The following is a 27,473-nucleotide window of genomic DNA, read 5'->3' on the forward strand; positions in this document are numbered from 1 at the left end:
AAACCATCAGCTAATCTAATTCAAGCTGTCTTTAGCCAACGCTCAACAATCAAATCTGACGTACGTTTTCACTCTGCACCATGCTAACACTCTCAGCTGAGTTATTTAGAAGGTGTATGCATTTCCCATCAGCAGCAGGTGTTCCCAAGAATCACGACACGCGGCCACCCTACGTGTTTGTGCAGGCAGAGCAGCTCCGCTGCCTTTAGAGCAGGGGCTGCTGCGGGTAGCTCGCTTGCTGCGGGCGGCTGGCGGCAGCGGGATAGGCGGCCGCCTGGGGCAGGGCGGCCGTGCTGCCCTGGTAGGCGGCCACGTCGGCGGGCAGCGGCGCGGGGAAGGCGGCAGCGGCGCCGGGCGGCAGCGCGGGGCTCGGCGGCACGAACGCCTGGCTCAGCGCGGAGTCCGCGGCGGGGCTGCAACACAACAACACAGGTCACCTGCTGAAGAGCGCCCATCTAGGCTGCCCGCCAGCAGATTTGCAAAGAGGATTTTTGCTTAGCCCAAAAGTGATCTCTATGGTCTCAGAATGGTAAAACAATGTAGTAAATAGTAGCGGGAAGTTACTAGTTTGTTAAGGTGTTACCTTAAATATGTAGCTTGGGCAGGCTGGGTTGCTCCCGAAGAATTTATGTTTTGAGGCAGAGACCTCAGCTGCCCCATCTGATCAGGTCCTAGGCTATAACCCTGGGAAACAGTGACTTGGTGCACACCTTGTATCAGGTAGTTTCCACTAGGTGGCTGCACAGGATATGACTGTAAATAAGAAGAAACATCAGATACCTTTTATTGTCAACTAAACAACAGCAAGCGTGGCATGGAATACAGTTACAATGCACAAGCAAGCACGGGTTCAAGGGCAGTGCTACTGTAGTCTGAGGCTAGCACAAGTTTGTTTTTCCAACAAGCTTCTAAATATGTAGCTTCTCATACACAAAAAATATGTAACTCCTCATAACACGTGTGTAGGTTTTAAACCAACACGCATTATTCTAACAAGTTGTCTTCCCCTCCAATATGCACTGCTTAATGGCTGCAACTCTAAGCTGCAAGAACAGCCTTTTGTATCACATACAACCCAGCTAAATCTTTGATCCTCCTGGAAACCTTATTTCTTTTCCTCTCATTTGCCTTTCCTTTAACATTTCCAGCTCACATATTTTGATGCACAAACACAAGACCATTAAGCAGGAAGATGTACATCCCTAGAGATTTGTAACTGAGTAACATTTTGAAAATCAGAACATGAGAATATTCTAAGACTACAATGAAAGAAAAACAGCAGGAACTTCTGTTTCTCGCATTTCTGGGTAAACTAATATTTCTTTCAAGTCCTTTTCCACTAAAGGAGAGGAGAGGCTGGGAAAACCTGCTTATAGCAGTCAAATGCAAGAGCATGGCTCATGTTCTGTGATTTTGATGCTGCATGGCCACGGCAGAAGGACGTAACGTCACACCAAATAACTCTGCCAGGGCTCAGCGTGACCAGCATCACCTTGTGATGCCAAAGTGGGTATCTTAGGAGAAATACTAAACGTCTCTTGTTTTTCGGTTTAAATTACTTTTTCACTCCCAAATATAATTCAAATCTCAAGTTAAGGGCACAGAATTACTACTAACTGACATTTCTGGATCTAGCTGTTACTATGGCAACTATTCTTCTCTCACTGAACAATTAACATTAAGGTAAAACTCACCTAAAACACTCATCCTTCATTTGCTCTAAAACAGATCCTTAAAATCCCCTTTCTCTTCCAGTTTTGTTTTCTTAAAATACCAATATGCCATATTAGAGCTACTGTAAATCAGCGCTGAGCTCCTACACCCACTAACACAACATGCTTATTTCTCAAGGAAAAAAGAGCTAAATCTAGAGCAGGGTTCCTATATTTAGAAAAAGCGCACTGTGCTCATGATTAATGCACTAATATTAAAGTTCTGTCACCTCCCTACTATTAGATAATTAAGTAACATTTTGCTGGAAGATTGAGAACATGACTCACAGCAAGCAGATCCACCAAGCTGCCGAAACGCACGATTCTAACTTCAAAGAAAAGTTAACCACGGAAAGAATCTTTTAGACTTGTCAATAACCATATCTTTGCATTAACTTTTTTAACCGTATGTTTAATTATACACAAACACAATTGCAAGTGAAAGTACTTTGGTCAACTGCGTAAATGGTGCTTTATTCTAAAGGCTATAAAAAGTCCCAAGGTGATGTCAGCTTGTTCGTAGGCTAGCAAGAAAGCCCACACTTCATTTTTGCTGTCATCTTTTTAAATAGAAAACTATATTTGGAAAGTCGCTATTTCCAGAAAGGGGTACTGACCTGCACAGAAACACCAGCAGACGTAGGTGGATATTGTGCAGGATGGTGGAGTTTTGAGTAGGCTGAATATATCGGCGCTTCATTCATCAGTTTGTTATAGAGCTCCAGGGCTTCTAGAACTTTCACATTCAATTCAGATAATTCTGAATGTTTTCTGTTACAAAACAAATATATATATGAACACTAAGCTTCTTTTAACAGCTAGTGATGCTTTCAAGAACAACAAAAAGTAGGTTGTTAAACTATTTGAGTGTTTAAGAAAAAAAAAATCTTAAGAGGTAGATGATCAACTTCTATGCAATTATATCACAAAAATTCCAGAATCCATTCTGTTTCCTCATATCAATGGGACTGCCTAGCTGTAATAAAATTAAAAAAAAAAATAAATAAAAACGGTTCCTCCACAGGTGTGGTAAATGTGGAGGTAAAGGTGTCAGCTGCCACTTTACCTCTCACACCTTTATCATCAAACATCCCTGAGGGCCCAGAGGGAGAAGATTTAGTTGAACACATTTTCCTGCCACTGTGGACAGTCAGCAGCAGACTGAAAATTAATAAATAATGCAGAAGATCACTAAGATTAAGGCTCACCTGTCTATCTCCTCTAGTTTTTCATCTATCATTGGACCCATCTGTTGACAAATATCTGTGGAGACAAAAAGTATCAAGACAGTTCATGCATTGCACAGTTAGAATTTTAAATCTAATCCAGAACAAAAAAATGCTCCATCCAATGACACTAAGATAGCATATGAAATTGGAGAGTGTATCATCTCTGTTTCATTAAAATCATTTTTAATCAATACTCATAATCATTTTTATTCAACAGCCATTTTTCCCCACACAAAATTAAGAGGAAAAATACACCGTTCATTCTGCTTTCTTGTCATGCTCTCTTTCATTCTGCTCTTTCAAACAAAAGGCCACTCATGAAGACACGTTTGCATTTTTGCTTGCACACTGCAAGGTCTACAATTTTTCCCTCTTGCAGAGGAACCCACTTTTTTCATTCTAGGAATACTTCTTTTGAGACACACTCAGTTGTTCTTACACACCTTGAATTAATCGTCTCTTAAGCATCCTCAACTTCTAACAACCAAATTTTGGAGAAATTCTTGCTTTAAGTTACTTATTTCAGGCCGAGTATTGATAGGGGAACAGATTTTGCAAAGAGCAGAGTACACTTGCTGCTACTCTGATCACATGGCTAAACACGGAGCTGCCTTGATAACTATTAGAAAATTCAGTTATAAACACAAGCCTACGCTCCCAACTAGAATTAAACTATTCTACAACATACTATTAGTACAGACACAGGTTTCTCTAAAGTTCAAATAAATGCAAAAGAACAATGAACTGAACCCAGCAAATCATGAAACGAAATGCAAGAACTAGCAAACTTAGTGCTCAGAGTACCTTCTGAGTCTAGGAGGTCTGGAGAATCTAGCTTTAAATCTGTAGGATCTATGCTCTGAAGCACCTGCAGTGTTTTATCCATCTTCTCCTGAAAGGTCAAGAGAAGATTAAGAACAGTCATTTCTGAAGTATGGCAAAGACTGTTTCAATTTTCATATAAGAAGTCAACTATATAAAGGAGTTCATATTCCATCAGCCAGTACCAAAAGTGTATTTTCACCAGCACTTCAACAGACAGAAAATGACTGCATACCTCATCTATATAAACTGGTTCAGGCTCTGCTTTCTTAATTTCTTCTGCAGCATCCTCAGGAATGGAATTTTTATCCACAGTTGCTAAAAAAGCAAACATTATTTTCTGCAGTTGTGTTACTAAACTGATTTAAAACGTACATTATTTTATTGAACAATATTTAAACTTTAAACTAATTTCAACTAAATTTTCTCAAATTCCACTTGGCATCAAAATGAGAGAGAAATCTAAGTTAACCACTTGAAAAAACAAGTCCCTAACTGTTGTAGAAGGGAAAATGGATTTACCTAGAAAACTCTAACAAATTTTTATTTTGGTCTGATAGTCTGACTACAAATCCAGGCCCAGCAAGAGGGGCTTTAGAACCCTGTCAGCATCCAAGAACATCTCCAACACATATACGGTTATTCTGAATTAACCTTCCAGTATTAGGATTTATTTCAGAATCATGATCATGAATAAAGCTAAGACTGAAATTTTAACAAATTATTATTATAAGTATCAATATAAGCTCAATACCATACTGTTCATATATACTATTCAATACTATATCTGATGTCAAAGTCTCCCTTTAAAACATCTGAAAAGAAGTAAAATTATATTCAAACATACGTTACTCATGAAGAACCACAGTACATTGAACTGAATTTCTGCCTAAGGAAAAAGGTCCCAATTCAGAATCAAGATACACAAACTGTGCAAGTCAGCTACAGGACTGACATTGCTTCTCTGACCAATTTCCAAGCAATCAGGATCCTTCTCTCAATTCTTCCCTTACACTCACTCCAGGAAATAGTTTTACTGATGGGCTAATTCACAGTTCCAGTATAAACTCACCTTGCTAAAATAATCTGCGAGCTTGTAGTAGTTAACTTACCTGTCTCAGGTTCCACGCTTAAGTCAGAAGTCACAAAATTGGACGGAAAGAGTCCCACTCCTCTATGATTTTCACCTTTCCACCAATTGGCATCACTAGGGAAATGGAGCAGTATTACAAAACGCTGAACAAGTAACTTCCAGTGTCAACTGCATATTTTGCACTTTTGACAGAAAACTGGTGATATTTAATGCCCTGCTTCCCTCTGTATCCAATAACAATGGTGAAGGAGAACATTTCTAGAGATTAGCATGCTAGCAGTAAAGCCAAAACCAGGATCTGACCCAGGTATTGGGAGAAATAAAAGCATTCAAGAGCAAGGGCTCAATTATATTCAGTTCTTAATTCTTTAGACTGATTACATGATAGTTCAGAAGTATGCAAGTGGGAACTAGCATTAGAAATTTAATTGACCTATCACAGCCCATTTAATTAGAACTGCATTAGTATGGAGGAAGCACTTTGTAATGATCATTAGGGCAATGGTGATAACAGCAACAGTAATCATCTTAGGTGCTTTTTCTTCAGTTTTATTGCTAACAAATGAGAATACTTAATCACAGAGTCACAGATTGGTTGAGGTTGGCAGGGACCTCTAGGGATCCCCCAGCGCAGCCCCTGCTCCAGCAGGGACACCCAGAGCACGGGGCACCCGCTCACATCCAGGCGGGTTGGGGAGATCTGCAGAGCAGGAGCCTCCGCAGCCTCCCTGGGCAGCCTGGGCCGGGGCTCGGGCACCCTCACACCAAAGCAGCTCTTCCTCACATGCAGGTGGAACCTCCCGCGTTTCAACTTGTCCCCATTGCCCCTTGTCCTGTCACTGGCCACCAACGAGAAGAGCTTGGCCCTTCCTCCCTACATCTTCCCCTCAGGTACTTAGACACATTGATCAGATCCCCTCTCAGCCTTCTCTTCTCCAGGCTGAATAGGCCCCGCTCGCTCAGTCTCTCCTCATACAAGAGCAGCTCCAGTCCATCATCTCTGTTACTCTGTGCTGGACCCTCTCTAGAAGCTCCTTGTCCTGGGGAGCTCTCCCTTGGAGCTGCCCCCAGTGCTCCTGGTTTGGCCTCCCCAGAGCTGAGCAGAGGATCAGGATCCCCTCCCTTGACCCGCTGGCAACGTCCTCCTGATGCAGCCAGGAGCCCATTGGCCTTCTTAGCCACAAGGACACTGCTGTCTCACAGTTGACTTACTGATAATGGCCAGAGATTTAACAACTTTTTTGGAAGTTTAATTTTTAAATGTTTTAAATTTTTAAGGCATATACAATTTCTTACAACAGTTAGCGTTTCCGTATAAGCATCTTAAAAGCAAACAAACTGGACCTGGTCCACAGAAAGAAATATCCACTGTGTCACAGAGATGTCACCCTGCACCAAGATGAAGAACCGCAGCGTTGCCTGGGCACAGGGTGCTCTCAGTTCAGCTGGGCAGTGGCTCCCCTCTCCTCACCACCGCATTTCCACACAGAGCAGCCAGCTGAGCTGAGCCAGCAGGCTGGGCACTGCAGTCACTGCTCTTTGCTCCTCTCTAGACCTCGCCAGCTACAGCAAGAGCTGCTGCTGAGAGGGAAGGGAGAAAGGCTCGCGCAGCATCCCACAGTCTAGGAGGTAACTCTCTTTAAAAGGAAGAGCTCATCAGTGTGAGAACTGGGAAAGGAGGCCAGGGCTGTTTTGCAGGAACCTAAGAACTCTGTCAGGCAAAACAGTCTGGGGACAGAGGAGAGAAGGAAAAAAAAAAAAGTGGAAAATATTCAATGGATGTGAGGAAGACCAGAAAAATGCAGAGGAGAAAGATGCTAAGCTAACAACAAATATGTTCTGGAATAAAGGCACCTTCAGCTGAATATATTATACCTGTCGTCCAAAACAAAAATAATTTCTCCACTTTTAAAGGTGAGCTCATTGTCCTCGACCGCTTCAAAGTCATACAGAGCTCGCACCTTCCTCGAGTTCGGATTGTTTTGCTGAATGTCTGCAGATGGGTACAAGGATTTAGTTTCCATTTGTTGCTGTTTCTGCTCTTGCAAAGACAATTCAATAGCTGCAATTAGGAGAAAAAAAAAGTAAGTCTATATACTTCATCCCTATTTTAGATTTATATACAAAAGCAACTTGCTTTCCTAATCAAAAAAGTGAAAAAGGTATTTACAGGTATATTATTAGTCTGTATCTGTTCCTCTTACACTTGAAATTTAACATCTTTGCTGCAAGTTATTAAGTATATTTCACATTTCAACAGCTTTACTCTGCCTTGCAACAGGATTAAGAGGCAAGACAATCACGTGCAAGTTATGAAACATTTCAGAAAAAAAATCACTATCTGTGGTCCTACCCACGACTTGAATCATCTCACATGCTACCAATGTCAGCAACATTGTCAGCATGATCAGAAATACTGCTAAACTCTTCACTGACATCTGAACAACTATATTCAAAGGAGGAAAGAATAAAACATATAACAAAACAAAATAATAAAACATTTAAATATTTGCTTTTTTAAAGCATCAAGGCGTCACGAAGTATCAAGCTAAAACAAAACGTGCAGGTGCAAACGGGAGGAGACCAAGCTCTCTGAAGAAGGAGCAGTCGCCAGACAATGCTAATGGCTGTGCCATTCAGCAATATATATCTCACCCCAAATCCTCCTGCAAGATCTCCTCCAAATCAGCATGCTAATTCCCAACCTGTGATGCCCTCATTTTAAGCTGTGCACAGCAGAAGGGCCACTTCCCAGCCCTGTGCATTTTAACACACACGTCCTGGAGCACGAGTCTATCCCAAAGCTATTGCCAGGATATTTACCTTTAGCTATATCTTCATCTTCTTTGCTTTTACTTGATGATGCACCATTCTTAGCAGCATTTGTGGTAGCCTGCAAATGTATGAGTAACAGAATAACTTTATGTTACAAAGGAAAAATAAGCTGTAGAACTATGCTTAAAAAAACAGGAATAAATTGAGTCGAAATGACCTTCTAGAAAAAGGAAGAACTCTCCAAAGAAAAGAAAAACAAAGTAAACCTCCCACCTCCAGAATCTCAGCCTGGTTTTATTTGTTTCTCTCAGCAAAGGAAAACAGCGAAAGAAACAAAAACAGGAAATAATCAGATATCACTGAAATTATTACTCTTCCCTTTTCTGTCCTCGTTTTGCCAAGGAAGAACAGCTCTTTGGAGTCGCATGGAGCAATGAACTCCCAGGCTCTGCACATCCTGCTGCTGCTCAACAGGAGCTCTCCATGTCTCAGACGCTCCTTTTCGTAGCCCAGCCCACAGCTGTAAGCTCCTCCTCACCAGCTAATGTTCATTAATGTTCTGCTCTGAACAGTAATAATTAAGGCAAAGGAGCAGCTGTTTGCAAGTCACTGAGAGCAGCTGGACTAGTGGAAAGGAGAAGGGGAATGAAGAGTAAGTTTACATCAAGCTGGAAATCATTGACTTGAGTAATACAAGTCTCTGCAAGAGCGTGGTGAAATCGTTCTGAGAATTCCCACTTGAACAAGGAAGTCTTCCTTCACGTATCAGGAAGGGAAACTTCCCACACTAGCACTGTCTAGTCTTACCAGTGGTTCTAGAAGACAATTTTGTTCAAGCATACCAGATCCCAAGAAATACCAGCTTTGCTTTTTTGCAGTGAACTACATGAGGTAAAAACATCAAGACATCATTTTATAAGTATTTGCAGGAAAGCAAGCATAATTTTCCATTTTTCAGTACTCTAGATCTTCTCTGTTTCTGCCATATGTTTTAATACATATCCTAGATCAAGGATATGTGTCAAAACACAGGCTGATTAGGTTTGTGGGAGAAGGAGAGACTACAAGAAACAAAAAATGTTTCCATACATCTATAAGACAGAAAAGTAACTTCACATAAGGAATACATAATAGAAGCTCTAGGTCTAACTTTCAGTATTGATTTTAGCCAGATTAAAATATTTAATGAGCAAATCTTAGAAAATCATCTATCATCATCATCTTTTTCAGAAAAGTAGAAATCATATTTCTGCTTGCCATAAGACTAGGCAAAATATATCAGTAGAGGTAAAGCTCACAGGATGGGGCTGGGACTAGAATCCCTCACTGCGGAGCCAGGGACTCTCCTGGCACAGAAAACCACGTAACAAGAAATGGGAACTTGGAAACAGAAAACAGAGCCTAGATCCTCTTCAGTAATATCTCAGCTCCAAGCACTGCCCTTTGCTTTGGGAGGCTCTGTGAGGAAAACGGAGGCATGTGCTGAGGCACGGCAGCATTTCCAACCATGAAACACCACGTACAGCACGTGGGTGGAGAAATATGAAGACTTAAGGTAGCAACAGCTCAAGGAAGTTCTAAAAACAATCTAAAGAAAAAAGGGACCTAAAAGGAAGTAACTCAAAGGCATTGTGAAATAGTCTTTAGTCTGTGCTTCGTACTTTTCTTACGAACGCAAAGAAATAAAAACAGTAGCATGAGCAGAAATGATCTTCCTCAGTGTAAGGAACAGACCGAATTAGAACAAGGATCCTACTATCTGACTGAAGGCAAACAAGATCTTGTTTGGACAACTTTCCATTTTCCTTCAATGCTTGCGGCCTAATAGCAGCAAAACGTAGTAGGTATACCAAATCACAATTTAAAAAGTCATTTTTTACCTGTGATGCACTTGCAGGAAAAGTTACACCTTCTTCTTTCAGAGATTTAATGGTTGCAGATATTAAGCTACATTGTGGGTCTTTCTGAAATTCTTCTGACCACTCCACCATTAGAGTTTTTAGTTTTTCACACACTTTTGGATGAGCCTACGAGACAAAATTGCATTCAGAAAGATGCTTGTGTATATGTGCATACCCCTATATAGGTCTCCTCGATTCTGATTCTCTCACGAGAAGGAACTATGCATCACCCGGAGTGCCACCATAGCACCTGCAGTGGCTCCTTCCATCTCCCACCAAGCATGTCATCTGGCAGTCCTAGGGACAGGCGGCATCACCAGTTCCCAATGTAGGAACTGGGGCGCAGGGACAGCAGCTGGGAGAGCAAGATACTGGACTGGGGCAGCAGCAGCAAAGCAAAGCTGGGCCCAGGCTTGGCCTGCAGCAGCTCTTCCCCTCTGCTCTTCTCTAGCCTCTAGCTCCAAAAGGCCTTCTCCCCGCCAAGGGCTGCAGGTTTCAGCTGCCAACAGCCTCAACCCAAACACGTAACCCACGCACACAAGTCAGCCATGATCACTGTACTGTCCTGCTAAAGAACATGCCGCAGAGCACAGCTCACCTTTACTCCTCTAATAGCATTATTTTTTTTTTTTTCTGGAGCAAATAGAGCAACTCTTCATGTCAGTAGCTGATATATACTTAGCTCATATTGGAATGGTGGAATGTTTTCTACCAAAGTTGATTAAAGAAAAAAACACCCTCACTCCAAGCTCTGTGCATTTTCTGTTCCTCCTGTCAGTTAATGGAAAGACTGTTGAACTCAGCTAGTCCAGCATGACCTCACATACGTGCCGGTGCAGAAGCGTTCTGGGGCTGCTGGGCCCAGCTATGTGTGCCCCACACGTAGCTGGCCCGGGTGACAGCGTGGGACCCGCAGAGCACCTCGCGTGCGACAGCACCACGAGTGCCAACAGGGCTGGTTCAGCTGCCTTTCCTTAGAGGGGATGCAGCCAGACAGTTTCAGTATCAGCACAGAGATTATTTGTTACACTTGTCTGAACTAATTCTCTTCTGGAGGAAAGGGAGAAAGTGCAAGTTTTCTTTGCCCTCTGAAGATTATTTCTTCAAGTGAGTTGGGGAAAAACACAAGCCATTCCCAACAAAATAAACTGCAGCCCAGTAAACCACTCTTCAGTGGGATTAAAGGTTGTTTTTTCATCCGCAAACACTGTCAGACCATGAAGGTCAATGTTCTGTTTCAGAATGGCCCGTGCTAATGGGAACAAAGGGGAGGGCTTGAAGGCCTATTTTTCCACAGAAAGCGAGAAACAGAAGAGCTCTGAACTCATTTTGCTTGCTAGCGATTTTATTAGTTTCCTTAATTGCTTTGCTCAATCTCTGATGATTCCAGGCCTCCCACATCTTTGAGGATTATCTTCTTTTTACCCATTAGCCATTTTGGCCTTCAGCGGGAGCAGTAACTCGAGGGAAGCTCTTTCTGCTTATCCAGCTCAGTGCATGCAGATTCAGCTCACAGCGACAGCTTGACCCCAGCGCCTCCCTTTCTCAGTTATTGCCACTTTATTCAATGCTCTGAGAATCCCTAGAAACTGAGCAAGCTGAGGACCCCCTCCTTGACCTCTAGAAGATTACATTTAACTTCCTCAGTTTTCCCTTTCTACTTTAGCCTCTGAATTACACTCCTGCCAAATAAACTCAAGGAAAGTTGCTTTCACCATTATCACAGATTAATTAACATTTCTCATGTAATTTTGTAAAGACTTTAACCAGGTAGAAAACATCAACATATCGTCTACTTAATATATTGTATTTCATAGTAAAAATAAAGGCACATAAGTTTTAGTGCTAAGACACAGCACAGAATCTTCAGTTTCATCAAAACAAAGGCACATGTATTAGCTATAACATTAGCATATAACTATAACATTAGCTTTGCCAAGTGTGTGCTCTGTTGACAGAAGACACAGTTGTCAAATCGTTCTCCCCCATTACTTAAGGTTATAAAAAGTTACCTTATTTATTATACTGCGAGCTTCATTAGCAAAATCACGAGAACATACTTCTAAGTGAAATATTTTTCCACAGTTTGATACACAGGCTCCTAAAAGCTGACAACAGAAAGAAAATTATGAAAGTGTGACCACAATGCCAACAGCCCAAATCAAAAGCATAGATGAGCTGAGTTAAATGGGAGGCAAGAGCCTACTCACTGTAAGTGCTTGTAAAGCCACGTGCGGAACTTTATGGTTTACTCTCTTCATAATGGCTTTAAGGCAATCTTTTGCTCTAGGAAAGAAATAGAGTATTAGTGATAAATGTGACTGACATTATAATCTGCAAAAGGTCTGATATCAGCTACTCAAGCAGGCTAAGCAAACAAAATCCGACCTATTAAAAATGTAATCTAAACTACAATTCTCCCACACCAGAGCAAGAAAAAAAATACTGGAAAAAATATGTAACAAGATGTTTTTATAAAGGTATTAGATTAGAACAGACTCCATTTGTATGCAGGTATTTTGTACTAGCTGCCATAGAGCTGCTAATGGGTCATAAAGGGAGCTCTGGCCATTGCATTAGGGAAATGGATGCAAAAGACAAAATTGGAAAAGGCAACATAAACAAAACAGAAAGTCAGCAGCAGTGATTAAAAATTATATAAATCACCTACAAAAAAGACTCTATGGATTTAATTTAAAAATAGTATTCACATATTGTGAGCTCTTGGATCTCATTTCCAAGATATTTAAGATGCCAAAACAAATGAAAAAATAGTTATGTAAAAACATAATAAAAATCTTTATGTAAAATAAAGGCAGGTAACAGCTGAGGCTATGGTAAGGCTTCACGGCCACCATTACTTAACAGAATGAAGACCCTTAAACACAGGAGACCCTGCAGCAAAGCTGCTGTGGCCCCTTCTCCACCTGCTCTCAGCACATGGGGATGCTGCAAGCCCAGAGGGGCCTCTCTCTGAGGCCAGCGATGGGCACCCTGTTCCCTCCCTGCAGCACGTTTCAGATGGTCACCACCAGGCTCCCAAAGGAGCCGTCATGGAAGAGGGTGGGGAAGTAGCCGACAACCTTCTGCAGCTCAAATTCTCCATCTTGCCAATTGAGAAACTGCAGCTTTAAAAAAAGGCCTGTGCAAAACCTAAACTAAACTGTTTCACTGTTAACACGAAAGAAGTTGGTTTTAGACCAGATTTCACCGCATTACATCTACACTGAGATCTCATGCCAGAAAGTTAAGTTGCATCTATGTTCACATTTGGGTTTGGAGCAGCTTTGAAAAAATATTCTGCGATCGTTTCCCCAAGCTGCACATGGATTCAGCTCACTGGGTGGGTTTGGGGCTAGCAAATCAACTTCCTGCTGGATGAAACTGAGCCAGAAGCTCCCCCGTGTCCCCAGACAGGCTCCAACCTCCCAGGGAGCCGTCAGGGCCAGATCCAGCAACTGCTCCTCCACACAAAGTTTCAACCAAGGCCTGGGTAGTTACTCCATTTAGGAGGGGAGACTAAACCTGAAGAGGTAAAGATCTGAGCTGTACAGCAGATATAGGGGCCTCAATATCAACTGAGCTGATTTCCTACTCCAGTCCTATGGCAGGAGTTACTTGCTCATGTAGACATAGCCACAGAAGCACAGTTTTAGTCTCAACATTTAATAAGTTGAGTCATATATAATGTACAAACAATCCAGAAAGTCAACATACATACATAATAAATCTATTGCAAGTATATAAGTTCAGGTGACAATATTTTCATAAAATTGTTCTTAGCAGGGACAGGGATGGAAGAGGCAACTATACAAATTGCAATGATATTTTAAAATTCAGAATTTCAAATTTAAATATACATTTGCTTTATACAATTATTAAAAAAAGAAATCAGTTTTTAGAATCGCCTCTCCCCTTCAACAAAGCAATTTAAAACAGTCACATCTTCAGAAATATTTTGGCATTAAAAAAACAGAAGCGGAAGAGGAGGGGAAAGACTTCAGAAAAGAATCAAAGTACATTCCACACTTTTTTCTTTAAGACTAAAGATCCCCAGATTGAACAGATTTGCCATTCTTTCCTGTGGGAGGTAATTAACACAAAAAGAACTTTCTCAGTGCAATCTTAAACATTACGTATAACTGTTTAAAAAAAGCTTCCAAGATTCACTTAAGGATAATGTCTACTTACCAGTTCCAAGGACAAGTTGATCACTAAATTCTGAACATTTCAGCACTCAAAACATTACCAGTTACTTTTAGCCCTTACAGGATCACTGCATTAGCACTCATGTTTCTATTTTACCACTGAGGCTAAACTGATTCAAACTGATTTGGGATTTCATCCCATTTTCTTTCCCTTGATATCCTTTACCTGCCCCACTCTTTCTACAGAATAAGCACACACAAGGTTTTCATCATGAATGGCTAAGTTATTTAAATAGACCGTTTTATGCAAAGAAACTAGTTACATTTTCTCCTATTGACACAGTTGCTTCTTGAAATGTATGCAAGATCATTAAATATGAATAAGTCAGCCTACTGTGCACAACTCCTTAAAAACTGGAAGGCACCCAGCATATCCCAATTGCTCCCCTGCTGGAACATTTTTTGCAAAACGATTCAAAGCCAACTGCACATATTTGTATAGCTTACAAAGTGTCACATGGGTAGCACTCCTGCCTAGCTGCTCTGAGGAGCATTTTGGGAAGCGCTGTTTCAGAAACAGTGTTCTTTTCACATGATCGTTAAGGACACGGTGTCACGCTGAGATGTGGCTTACCCGTTCGGAGTACTTCCAACTTTGTCACATATATCCATAATAAGACCCCAGTCCTCACTGGTGTTGTATTCATTGGTAGCTTTTTCTATAAAGAAAAGTAAAAATGATTGAATAAAATATCCTATTAAGTTCAGTCTCTAGTGACCAAATACTTTCTCAACCCTGCTAAAACTGACGCTGCACATTCTCCAGGAGAGGCAGTGGAGGGGGGACCTGTCCTGTCCTCTACCCCAGACTAATGCTAATTTTTGATCAAGTTTTGTACATGACACTTTTTGTATGGAAAGAGCAGTAGCGGACTAGCAGATGTGATCAGAATTCAAAAGATGCAAAGAGTGAAATAACTGCTGAAGTGCAGTCTTGTGAATGATGAAAGACACTCTATATGGTTTGTTTAGTTATGCCAGCTTTAAGTCACAGATTTCACTCTAGGTTTCAGGTATGCTTGCTGTTATACATTTCCCACAGATGTTCCCAAAGGTAAAAAAAAGGAGAAAAAAGTAGGTCTGTAAAACATATCCTATTCAACACACTTCTTAAAACATTACTTTTTCAGGAAATCTATATACTGTAACAGGATTTTTTTTTTTTTGAGGAAAAAATAATTACATGGAGAGAAGACGACTACTTAAGATTTCCAGCATTTCGTTTATTTTATTAACTGCTAACACTTCAGGTTTTCTGTGCTCTTCCCTTCAAGTTTTTGGAAGAGTCATGTTATTTTAATCACATATAAATACTTCAGTTCCATTAAGATAACTTCAAAACAGCAAATTAACTATTGTATACATTGTATTTTCCGCCTTAAGATATAAACTACTTCCCACAGTTTAAATGCTCTGACTAAATTCAAAGATAAATGCTTTCAGATTTTTATGTTGCATATTAATTCCATCAGAATGAACCTCATAAATGATTGTGTAGTATCATAATCACTACTTTTACAGCATTTTATTTCAGCGAGAGAAGACAGAAAATCCCTTTGGACCTGAGCACTTTAAAGCCTACTTAGCAGATTAAAAGCAGAACAGAGTGGTCATTCACTATTACCGTGATGGTGCTCTGTGATAGCAGCTGTTCCAACACTATGTTTGCTGACAGCAACACCACTGCAGGATAACCCCCCTTCTACGGGTGTAATTAAGTGTGTCCTGATAATCAGCTTCTCCACTTAGTTTTGCAGTCTGAGCTTGCAGCAGCCCTTGGGCCAGCTCAGCAGAAGGGCTCCCACAAGGGAAGCACACACAGGGGCCAGCAGTGCCCCCAAAACCTTGCAAGGTGCTAACAGCAGGGCAGGAACAAGGGGTGGAAATACCCAAGTTTGACCACAGGACACCTTCACAAGAGAGGTTATCTATTTAAGAGAATTAAATATTGTTGTGGAAGTGTGTTCGTATAACACAGACCTTCTCAAAAAGGTATCGGGGAAAAAAAAATCTAGGAGAAAAAAAAAAGCACATAAAAAATTTAGAATCACTGATTGCTCTTCAAGGTAAATGAAAGCTTGCAATTTTAAGAAATGGAATATGCATTTTTCTTCAAAAAAAAAAAAATCTCTACACTCAGAAAACATTTCTGGAATATTTAGCCTGTAATCCTGAATAATGACCAAAGCAGAAATTAAGAATAACAGAGTGCAGTGTTGAGTGCACAGCATTTGGGGCTGGTGTTTGCCACGAGCTGGTGCCGGCCAGAGCTGCTCTGTGGAGGCCTCACCCCCAGCAGCCGGACTCCTTCCCTCCAAGCCTGTGAGCCCACCACGCCACCTCACCAAGGGACAGCAGCCTCAGTGACAAAGAGCACAACTAAGAGGGGCCGGGCACACGCCTTACTGCCGTGCCTGGTGTGACCCTGCTCCAACCTGCCTGCGCTCTGCCAGCAGGAGCTGGAAGGTGGGTGCCCTGTGCCAGGGAGGCCCGAGTGTGAGCCATGGGCAAGGGGGAGCAGCTACTTAACTAGAGAGGCTTTTCTCCCACAAAGATAGAGGAGAAACGGGAAACCGGAACATGATAGAAATAAAAAGCAGTAAATGGAAAAAAAAACGGTGGAAGTTCAACAAAAGGGCAGGGAAGCCAGGAAAAAATGAGTTTGTTTTATACTCAAGTCTTCGGAGCAGTAAAACCTCATTAGGAATTGTATTTGATCTCAGCAATGGCCTGTGACTGCACAAGTGACTGCTCAGCCAAGAGCCAGCACTGGTTCCACCAGTGAAGCATGTCTGAAGATAGATGCCACCGCACAACCAAGCTTTGTCATCTTTTTCCTACGATCCCAAACACTCCTCTTCCCACACTGCCTTCTCATCCTCTTCACTACTTTCATATTAAACGGGACCTAGCAACTCTAGCAAGACCATCTTCTTTTGAAGAGGGTATTAAGAAACACAATACAATAGTATTTGTAAAATATATATAGTAGCTATCAGGCTTTGGTAGGACACATCTATTACACCCCAGTTGCTAGCCAAAAAAAAAAAAAAAAAAAAGAATTACTTCTAAAATATCACCGTAAAGAAATAGCTGAAGCAGATCCCGGAGCATAAAGGGACCCGGGGAATTCACCACGACACTGAGGAGTGCTCACAGCAGCCATGTGTACGCTCGTGCACTTGACGTGCCGCGTGAACACTGCAAACCCCCAGTTACACGACTAGTCCTGGCCCAGGTGGTGGAGCAGCGGCGCTGCTGAACACGTCTGTGGAGCTCACGTTACTGCAGGTAACACCAGCAGCTCTCCTCCTCTTACAGCGCTTGCTCTGCAGGCTAGCGTGTCACTTTTCTCCTCTGCAAAAGACTTGATAGCTCTGAAAAAATTGTATATATTTGCTATCCCGGATTAGCTCTTTTCATGTCAATGCATACCAAGACATGACTGACAAGCCTAACCCTCCACATCGTTCCCACCCTAAAGAACAGCCCAGCTCCCATAACAAAGCTCAGCCCAACCTCCTGGCAGCAATCCCGCTCTGCCCAGGGCAAACTTTGGAGGCTTCATCCCTGCCAGCACTACACATTTAACAGCATCTGCCTTTTTGCTTAGCACCAGTCACAGCTTAAAAACCATCTTGAAGGGTAACTGCCTCACAGATGCTGAGCCATGGACTTTGATCAGAAGAAACAGATGTGGGAGGATGTGTTTTCCAAGTTTTCCTCAGAACTAAGAGAAAAAAAACCTTAAGAAATTCTATGAATTATACATACACACAGTCCTGCAGTTAATGAAGGAACTTGAGCTTAGTTTTATAAAAATAACTCACATTAAAAGCAAAATTTGCTTCTTTACTGCTGCTCAGTATGAAAAAAAAATATTTTTAACTGGATCAGTTCCCTGGTCAGATTTGCCACACAGCTGTGCAAAAAGTGATGCTAACACAAGAGAGGAAGCTGCACCAAAATGAGCAGCTGGGGAGGCGCTGGGAACTGTTTACTGGTGCTCCTGCCAGAGGAGAAAAGTGTGTCAAGCTGCTGCCTCCAAACCACTGCCCAGCTCCACAGGAGCAGGGATCAGAATGCTGCTGCAGCCCAGTACACCACTACGGGAGGGTTTTCAGAGCCCTCTCCCCACCACGCAACATCCAAAACCATGGCTGTATCTCAAGGGCATCTGAACATTGGTCTTCCCAAACAAATTGCACTGGTTCTTTTCTCCTTTATTTCAGAAAAAAAAAGGGACAGGTAAAATCCAGAAATAGCAGACAGGAAACTATTACAATCAGGACTGCAACCAAGCAACGTGCAGCAATCCTCCAAAGCATTTCTGTTTATGCATTTTAAAGTCCTCTGTCTCTAAAGATGTTGATATAACGTGAACTTGCCCCAGATCTACACAAACGAGTGTGTCACAGGTCGAGAACGCCAGCTGTCCCCACACCCTGCAGTTTTCATAGTGTCCGGAGCTGGTGCTGTTTCATTTGCAGCAATGCGTTGCCAGCGTTGTAACCCTCAGCTTTGCAAACACACACACACACACGTCGCGCCCCCTGCCACACAGCAGTGAGAACTCTGCACACGTGTCTAGGGTCTATATTCTGAGAGAACTGCAAGAAGCAAGCAAACAGCACAAGGAGCTGGGAGAAATCTTAAAGCACCCGTATGAACACACAAAAGGAAGAAAGGAAGGCAACTGTGGGAACTTTACAGCTCCCCTAATTCCTTAAGCATCCCAAAAGCTCTGTGGGCGCCTCCAAATCAATGGTTTGATTACCATTAAGGTACTTCACCCTGCTACACAACAAATCCCCCACTGGCTGCTTTCCCTAGATATCAATAGCCCTGTTTGCACGCAGGGTATTACACGGACACAACGCGATCAGCAGGCCTGTCCTGTCGACAGCTCTGCATTGCACATACAGCCTTCAAGACTGCAAAATACTGTTATTTCAGGCCTGGATCCCCTCGAGCCAAGCCTGGCAACAACAAATAACATGTCCATTAAAAAAAAAAAAAAAAAAAAAAAAAGTGCAAAAATCCTTTTTCAGTTGTGTCCCACAAGTTTATGCTAAAAGTAGAAATCAAGTGAGCACTTGACCATTGACTCAGCACAAAGATCATCTCAATCTGATATGAAGTTTGTTAAAGACTGACCGCTATGTGATATAAAATTTTGCAGATGTACAAATATTCTAGATTTTATACCGCAATCATCTATATTTCATAAATCTAGGTATGTAAAAGTATGTAAAAGAAAATGTAATACATTTACATATGAAAACTTAAAATAAGAGGAAATTCCAGGCTACTGCTTTGTTGTTGTTTTGCTTTTTTAGAAGATAAAGTAGAACAACACAGCCTAACATCCTACACAGTGCCTTTTGTTTACTCTCTCTTTGTATACATAGGCTAGAGAAATGACCTAAAAAATCCAGCTTTAATTTTCAGTTATAAACAAGGTCACTATAGTCATAATGTGACTTACATTTCCAGTAAAACTGCATGGGAAACTGTCCTTCTGGAAAAGCCAGTTCCAGCAATCGCAGTTAGTAACTATACCCCACTCACGTCACTCTGAATATTTTTATGTTTTATTTTAAAATAAGAGCAGCAGAGTGGAATATTAAAAATATTTTTGGCAGGGATTTTTGGCATTTTTTGTGCACTGAGAAGGCTCTGAGAAGCAATTTTAGCTTAAACAGCAAATCTGACATTTTCCCTCATTCCGCCACGTGGGCAATACGCTGGGAAGTAAACAATACTGCAGTCAGACAATTCGAAAGCTCCAAGGAAACAGCAAAATAACTAGGGAGCCAGTAACAAAGTTGCGTTCTGGACAGTGGTAGGCACCAAAATTATATGAATCAGTATGAGTATTCAGATACAGCAAAATATATTTCATAACATAGTAACAAAAAAGAGTGCTGCTGTGATGAGGCAAAGCCTGGGCTGGGGGAGGCAGGGCTACTACACCTAGGAGCAGAGAAGCAATAAACCCAGGGATGAGAAGGAAGCGACACAAACATTGCACACACCGAAGTAAAGGTTTAATTAACTGAGACTGAGCCACAGATCGAAGCCTGAAAAAAAGGGATCCCTATGCTTAAAGGAGGTTAAAAAAAAGACAGACCTGAACACCAACAACTATTATAGCTTGTCTTCAAACATTTGCAAGACTTCAGAACACATACTGAAAGCAAGAATTATCACAGACTGAAAAGCAAAGGACAAATGTGGTAAACTGCAACACAATTCAGGTATTTTTCTACATGAAGATACCTTAGCAAAGACTAACTGGTCTGTTCAGATTGCACAGCAAAATATTTCGTAGCATATCAGGTGTAAGTAACGAGCTACAGCTCTTGGATCACTCCGCAGCACGAAGAACCACCTTAACACATAGGTAACATAAAGCACAGTGGATGCCAGGGAGGGTTTACCTCCTCAATGCCTCCAAGGTGGTCTTGAAATCAATATTGCTAAAACCTTTGTTGACATGAATAGCAAGAGGAAGGGTCTTGCAATAAAAAGAGAGGAAAGCTGAAAGGTGTCATCAACACAAAGAGGGAAGGAGACATGAAAACCCTTGAGGTGTGAATTAGGTGAAAAAGATTACATTTAGAGAAAACATAAACTCACATCTCCTCAAAGCAAAGGGAAGATTCTCCTAGAAACTAAGTGCTCGCTCAAGAGCTGGAAACAGAGGGTGTAAAACAGAGGCAACAGAATGACAAGTGCACTGAAGTCTAACATGAGAGGACAGGGGTCACCAACACAAAGCAAGGCAAACACTTCACCAAAGTACAAGGAAGTATCAGATGCCTTATACAAGATACAACCTGCGGCACAATTCTGGACAACTATGTTCAAATTAGCACAGAAAAAGTTCCCAACCCGCCTTGGCCACATTGCCAATCTTAGGAAAGATGACTAACAGAGGTGAAAAGGAATCGGTTGCTCTCTATGAAAGAAGCAAGTACTTAAAAGATGGACTTATTTAAGAGAAAGGACAACACCGAGAAAACACAAAGTGCACATGAACTAACTATTGAGGAGATTTAGATAGGAAATTTAAAAGCTTCTGACCCTTTAAGAAGTGAAGTTTTGGAGAATGCTCTCCGCAGGAAAAACAAGTGAAAGAAATCTAGCTCCTCTAAAACACTATTCCATAGGTTAATCCTGTGACACCACAACTGCTTACAAAGAGATGAGAGCAGATGCCAACGAATTAATACTCTGTGCAGCTCTGCTGAAAAGCAAACATAAGGACTTGGAGTCATGGAAGCAAAAACAGCTGTGACAAAGCAAAACTCTGTTTATCCGCATTTTTCTGAAGGCGCTCCAAGAAAGCAGCAGTATTACAAGATGTGCAGTCCAAAAAGACAACTGATTCAGCCTAATTGCTCGCTCCCTCCCCAACGAGTCCTGCTCTGCGGAGAAATCCTGCCTCTCCTTTCCACCTCCATTTCTGCAGCTTCTGCTGAGCTGTTCCAGCTCGCCAAACTCCCAATTCATGATCCTTTCACCTTCCTATACACTCAGCTCAGCAGCCAGATACTTTGTTTGGACTACAAAGTTTTCTGCCGAGCTGGAGGGCTGAATCTGTTTGGTGAGGAATCCAAAAAATATGGGTGAGGTGGCAACATGGAACATCTCTCCTTTTCAGGGGCATCAAACATCACCTGAGCTCAACTGTATTGACGGTTTGTACCCAGGGTTTTTTATAATGAAAAATTAGAGATAAATATTAATTAAATCCTGACAGAAGCATCTTAAAACCATGAGCAGGACTCTCATGAAAACTACAAGCTACAGAACAAATCATTCACATTTGATAATTTCATCAAATTCTGATGAAATTCTGATTTACAGAGGAATAAAACAAAGGCCATTAATGGTAAACATAGATCTTTCTTAGCTAGTAGCCATATGATTTAGCCTACAAAGTTCTTATTCTACTGCACCTGTTTAATCTCAATAAATGTACACCATTTCACCAAGTTTAAATAAGTGAATTTTAAGAAAATACAAGTAGACTGCCATTTTTGAAGTAATATAAAGTCTGGAAGCACTGGAATCCTTCAGGTTGGCCAAAGAATTCTCTGCAAATACGAGATTCCTCAGTTAGAAAGTCTTTGTTTTTCCAAATACCCCCCTTAGGTCCACGTCAAAGATATCTCCGGCTAGCACGCAGAAGGGCTTCAGGGGATACTTCAAACACCCGGACCACACACTGCTGGTTTCACAAGTTTCCACTTTCATTTTAATCACAGGTCAACATTAAAGATCCAACGTTGGCTTGGGGAAAGAGGAGGAGACAGCGAATACTTTTATTGCGCAAACCTTGAAGGTGTGTCAAGAAAACAGACCGACGTATTCGACGCACAAGAGAGGTGTTAGAACAGGAAAGTGAACAGCAGTGTTTTCTACAAGTTATATTCCAGCCTTGAGAAAAATCCTAAGAATGTCACATTGTTCCACTACCTAAAACACCAGGGAATCAACGACTCTAAATATGACTGGGCTGTTTATTTTTCATTTTTAACTGTTTTTTGCCCTGCGGCAGACGCAGACCATTACCCTTAACGGGGAGCCCCGCAGAGCAGGCTGAGGAGGGCGCGAGGCCGCGCGGCGGCTCCAAGGAAGCCTCCTGCAGCCCTGGGGAGCTCGGGGCTCAGCCCGGCGCCACCACACGGCTGTCACCACGGCGGGGGGGCGGGCTGGCGCCGCCGACTCGAACCGAGCCGCTCCGCCGCTTTTCGGGGCCAGAAGCGACAAGCCCAACGGGGGCCCCTCAAGCTCCACGCACGCAGGAGGCCCAGGGGGGCCCGGAGCGCCGCGGACCCCTCCAGAAAGCTGCTTTTTTTAGAGCAATCCCCTCACGTTCCGCCGCGCGGCCCTCAGGAACGGCCGTTGGGGCCGGCCGTTAACGGCCGCGGCGAGGTGGGGGCGGGCCAGGCGCGGTGCCCAGGGCGAGGGGCCCCGCGGCGGGGGGGCGGTGCAGCGCGGTGTCCCCGTGCCCGCTGTCTCACCCACGTCCTGCTCGAACGCGTTGGGGCTGGCGGCAAAGAGCGGCATGGCGGAAACGGCGGCGGCGGCGCCCGCTCCGCGCCTCAGCGGCACCGCCCGCCCCGCCGCCGCCGAGGCCCCCGCGCGGCTGCCCGCGCGGCTGCCCGCGCCGCGCCGCGCACGCACAGCGCACCCCCAACACACAGGCACCGCGCGGGCAGCCCAGCGCGGCGGGGGCCTCGCGCGCCACGGCCCCGCCCATAGTGGGCGTGGCGAGTGGAAGGGGCGTGACCAAGCTGGTCCCTGGAGGGGGCGGGGCCGCGCTGGCGGTTGGTGGGCTGTGACGTCAGCGCGCGGGCGCCATCTTGAGGCGGTGGCGGTTGGTGCCTGAGGTGGCGGCGGGAGCGAGGCGGGAGGCGCCCGGCAGAGCGCGGCCGGGGAGCAGTCCCCAGGCTCGGCTCCGCGAGCCCAGCCGTGCAAAAACATCCCGATCCTGTCAGAAAACGAGCGCTCAAAACTCCTGACAATAACCTTTCTGGAAGCACTTCTATGGGAGTCATTTTTTTTTTAAGTTTCAGGGTCCCCCAGTTTTCCTCTAGCTGTGAAAAGCATGTCTGAATCTTTAGGGTGTAATGGCTGCATTTTCTGCTTGAAAGACAGTTTTTAGCATGATTGGTAAATTTTTTAGGGGTTTTGTTAGGTACTATCTTTTCATGGGACAATTCACAGAGGTTTCTTCACAATGAAGGTAGAGCTTATACTTCCTGAGCACTTTATACGTCTGGAGCCGGAGCTGGGGTAGTACAAGGTGCCCGGTGCTTCTGGTGATTGAATCTGCGGTTTCTAACGGCGGGTCCGTGCTGGGCTCCCGCCGGGCTCCCGTGTCCCCGTTGCCGCCTGTCTGCAGGTGGCAGCCTTGCTTCGTTTCCTCGGAGTCCCGAAAACCGCTCCCCGAGCCGGGAATGACCTCCGACCGCCGCCTTTCTGAGGCAAAATGGAGCTCCTGTCCCCAGGTCTTACTAATTAAACTGAAACTTATAATTTCACTTAATGAATCGGGCTGAATAAAAATGGCACTAATTTGTTGAATTGCCTTAAGGAGGAAGGATGAGTCAATTTGTGCAGAAATGCAATAAACACTAATGTTGTCTGGCTGAAATAGTGAATTGTAATGAGTTACGTATAATGCAAGACAATGAGTTTTCTCATTTAATAACTCCAGCTTTCTCACCCTCCACAGTGTCACACATTGTGCAACAATTGCAGCAGTTGCGCATGTGAATAAATGGGTAGTTTTTTCAGTTCTTAAAGTCCCGTAACGTTGTTTTTGTCACCTTTATGTTGAACTGAATGTCATATTTTTTCATGTACAGGTTTTATCCACTCATTGATACATCGGAGTTTTGTCATATCTTTTAGAAGTTGGGAAATGAAGAGCATCTGTGTTGAATCCAAGCCCTGGTTTCGGACACTCCGGTGCAGAATCGTCCACGGAATCTCTACTGTAGGCGACACCACAACCAAACCACAGGACATTTCCCAACGCATTTTAATAAACCTAAATCCCACGGTAAATAATAAAACCCACCACAATGATAAGGCCCAGCAAGAGAAAAGAAAAAAATCAGGGCATGGCCAATTAGCTGAATCCTGCAGGAAGAAGCCGCTCATTAAGCAGAACTCCTAGGAAGCGCTGCAGAGCAACTATTAAAGCAAAATGTTATTTCTAAGCCTGTTTTTCCAGACTCCAAATCTGGTAATCTGCTTATCGCGGAGCCCTGAGCAGTGCACGACCCTATATCTCACATATTGACGTGCCCGGGCCCACCTGCAAGCGCCCGTGTCCGTGAGCGATGCCCAGTGCTTCACCAGCAACTCGCTGCGCATCCAACTGGTCACCTCCCAGCCCCCTGTGCTACCTCCGTGTCACCTGTACCACATTGGGTTTGTACACGTGTGGGGAGCTTTAATTTCTAAGCTCCTGTAACATGTTTGAAAGAATAAATCTATACTGTACAAAACGTTTGCCTTTTAAAAACTTCGGTAACTCTTAAATAACTGTCTAGATGCAACGTTCTTCTATGATGACCCCTTGTTTATTTGTCTGATTTGTTTGGTTGGTTACTGAAATGCTTTTTTTTACAATGGTTCCTCTGTGCTCTTGCTCCATTTGGGAGTCATGCAGAGGGAGACACCGTCTAAACAAAAATGCTGGGAACAATTCCCCACAAAGCATTTCCAAAGGAACACGTGAGCATGACCTGCCCCCCAAAAATCTGGTTTTATTGCGGGGGGGACACTTGTGACAAAGGAAGAAGCCGAAGGGCAGCGCAGTGTTAATGCTGCTCTGCTTTTACTCCGTTTGCCAGGCTGTCGGTCGTGCCCTTCTTGCGCAGAAGGAGATACTGCACTAAAGGGCAGAAACACTCTGGCACGTGTGATTTTTTACTTTATACAGACATGCCTTATATGAACAGATATAACATAAACAGAACATACCGCTACTATTTAAATAATTGGATGAAACCTTAAGCCTGCTCCTTCCACCACATCACTGTGCAGTCGGACCCTCCAGACGGAGCGCAGAGCAGCTCCCAGCTCTGGGTGTCATTTTGGGATGGTCGTGTGGACACAAGGCGGAGTTGGGGACATTCGCGTTGTGCCCTGAAGCACACAATTAACAACACAATATAGAGGGTGCAAAGGCGTATTTTGAATTAGTTCTCAGTATATACAGCCACTCATAATGCGTGTTCCCGTAGGGGAGAAAACAGCAATACAGCTACACCCTCCACAATCAGCCGTTGTATCAGGGTCATATACATGGTCGTGTATATTTAATACACTCAGCAATTATCTCATCTGAAATTACAAAACAAGTCTGGATTATGCTGTGAGTCTTGCTCCACATCATAAAAACAAAAACAAAACAAAAAACAAGAATACAAAGACAGAGGAGGAGACCAAGAGTCTTGGTGATTGCAACAAACGAGTAAAGTCGATAAGATTAACCCCAACATGTAACAAGCATCTCTGATTAGAGTCAAATGTATCAAGAAAGAAATAATTCTGCTCCTGACGGGTATTTCCAAGCATTCCGAGGAGCAGAGGGAAGGGAGAAGCCGGTGAAGCCGCCGCAGCGCCGTGTCCTTGGGGCAGGATTCCCGAGGCGCCCACGCGGGGCCGGGCAGCCGGCGGCGCCGGCCGCTTCCCGGTGCTGCGGTCCGAGCTGCCTCCCTCCTCCACCTGGTGATGCCCCTTCCTGCTTACACCTCGCTGCTGATTCAGAGCTTTACCTCCTTGGATCTGTCACCCCGCTGCGGGATTTGCTGCCCTAAAGTATTGCAACAACTCTTTATCTCTTTTAAAAGGCAGCGGCTCCCTTTTTTTTCCCTCCGCAATAGCAGGGTGACTAAGGTGGCAGGCGCTGGATGCTCCACAGCTGCTGGCTCAGCCCCAGCACCTGGACACCCTTCAGCATCCAGCATCGCTTCCCTAGGCTGCAAACCCCCATGGAGCAGGTTTGGCCTCATTCTCCAGGCAAAACTCCCCTCCTGAGAGCTCCGCGTCAGATCTGGCCGCACCGAGACCTATTTTGGTCGGACAGGCTGAGCTGGTCGCACAATCTGCCGTTTCCAGGCTGAATCAACCCAACCAGCTCCCACCTTACGCACGTTCCTTGCATTGCAGCTCATGTGTGTTCCTACACACACTCAGCTTAAACAGCAGCTACCCTCGGCTATTGTTACATACGCAAGAAGAGCAGCGGTGCTGCCTCTGTCACAGGAGACCAGCCAGGCTCCCAGCATTGCTCCGGACGGCGCTCCATCCCCTTGCCGCGGCAGCGGGCGCCGCCATTCCTGCGTGGGGCTCCCGCTTCTCCGACCTTGTCCGTGCTCAGACTCCCATGCTCCTCTCTGGGAGCCAGCACAGTGGGAATCCGATAGGATGGGAATCCTATCGCCGGGAATCGCCGACGATACCAAACTGGGTGGAGTAGCTGATAGCCCTGAGGACTGTGCTGCCATCCAGAGGGACCTGGACAGACTGGAGGACTGGGCGGTGAGAAACCTCATGAGGTTCAACARGGGCAAGTGCAAGGTCCTGCACTTGGGGAGGAATAACCCTGGACACCAGTACAGATTAGGGGTGGACCTGCTGGAGAGCAGCCCCGCAGAGAGGGACCTGGGTGTCATGGTGGACGACAAGTTGACCATGAGGCAGCAGTGTGCCCTGGTGGCCAAGAAGGCCAACGGGATCCTGGGGTGCATTAAGAAAAGCGTCTCCAGCAGGTCGAGGGAAGTGATCATCCCCCTCTACTCAGCCCTGGTGAGGCCACATCTGGAGTACTGCGTCCAGTTCTGGGCTCCCCAGTACAAGAGGGATGTGGAGCTGTTGGAGAGAGTCCAGCGCAGGGCTACCAGGATGATCAGGGGCCTGGAACATCTGCCCTATGAGCAAAGGCTGAGAGAGCTGGGTCTGTTCAGCCTGGAGAAGAGGAGGCTGAGGGGGGACCTGATCAGCGTGTATAAATACCTCAAGGGAGGCAGTGAGGAGGAGGGGGGCGGCCTCTTTTCAGTGGTGAGCAGGGATAGGACTAGAGGAAATGGCTTCAAACTGAAGCATCGGAAGTTCCACAGGAACTTAAGGAAGCATTTCTTCACTGTGAGGGTGACAAAGCACTGGAACAGGCTGCCCAGAGAGGTTGTGGAGTCTCCTTC

General features: G+C 44.1%; 1 protein-coding gene across 1 annotated transcript; it reads right to left on the bottom strand.

Moving 5' to 3' along the window:
• Positions 1-205: 205 nt before the first annotated feature.
• On the bottom strand, positions 206-22,829 carry STAM2 (signal transducing adaptor molecule 2). The gene is made up of 14 exons (XM_026038159.1): positions 22,776-22,829; positions 14,315-14,399; positions 11,743-11,818; positions 11,545-11,640; positions 9,512-9,658; positions 7,680-7,749; positions 6,732-6,918; positions 4,876-4,970; positions 3,999-4,081; positions 3,746-3,833; positions 2,921-2,975; positions 2,330-2,483; positions 584-753; positions 206-413 (listed from the first exon to the last, which is right to left on the bottom strand). Exons 1-14 carry the CDS (start codon positions 22,819-22,821, stop codon positions 206-208), a joined length of 1,560 nt encoding a protein of 519 aa, XP_025893944.1. The 5' UTR covers positions 22,822-22,829.
• Between the last annotated feature and the right edge of the window lie 4,644 nt (positions 22,830-27,473).

This window comes from Nothoprocta perdicaria, unplaced genomic scaffold (genome assembly GCF_003342845.1).
Source record: "Nothoprocta perdicaria isolate Ctin4 unplaced genomic scaffold, notPer1 scaffold_203, whole genome shotgun sequence".
In the NCBI taxonomy this organism is placed as follows: domain Eukaryota; kingdom Metazoa; phylum Chordata; class Aves; order Tinamiformes; family Tinamidae; genus Nothoprocta; species Nothoprocta perdicaria.

Excerpts from the sequence above, each read along its gene's own strand:
- STAM2 (XM_026038159.1), bottom strand. The coding sequence starts at position 22,821 with ATGCCGCTCTTTGCCGCCAGCCCCAACGCGTTCGAGCAGGACGTGG. Across the intron at positions 4,971-6,731 it reads ATTTTTGTTTTGGACGACAG|TGATGCCAATTGGTGGAAAG; the intron begins GTATAATATATT and ends CCATTTCCCTAG. Across the intron at positions 414-583 it reads GCCCAAGCTACATATTTAAG|CCCCGCCGCGGACTCCGCGC; the intron begins GTAACACCTTAA and ends GTTGTGTTGCAG.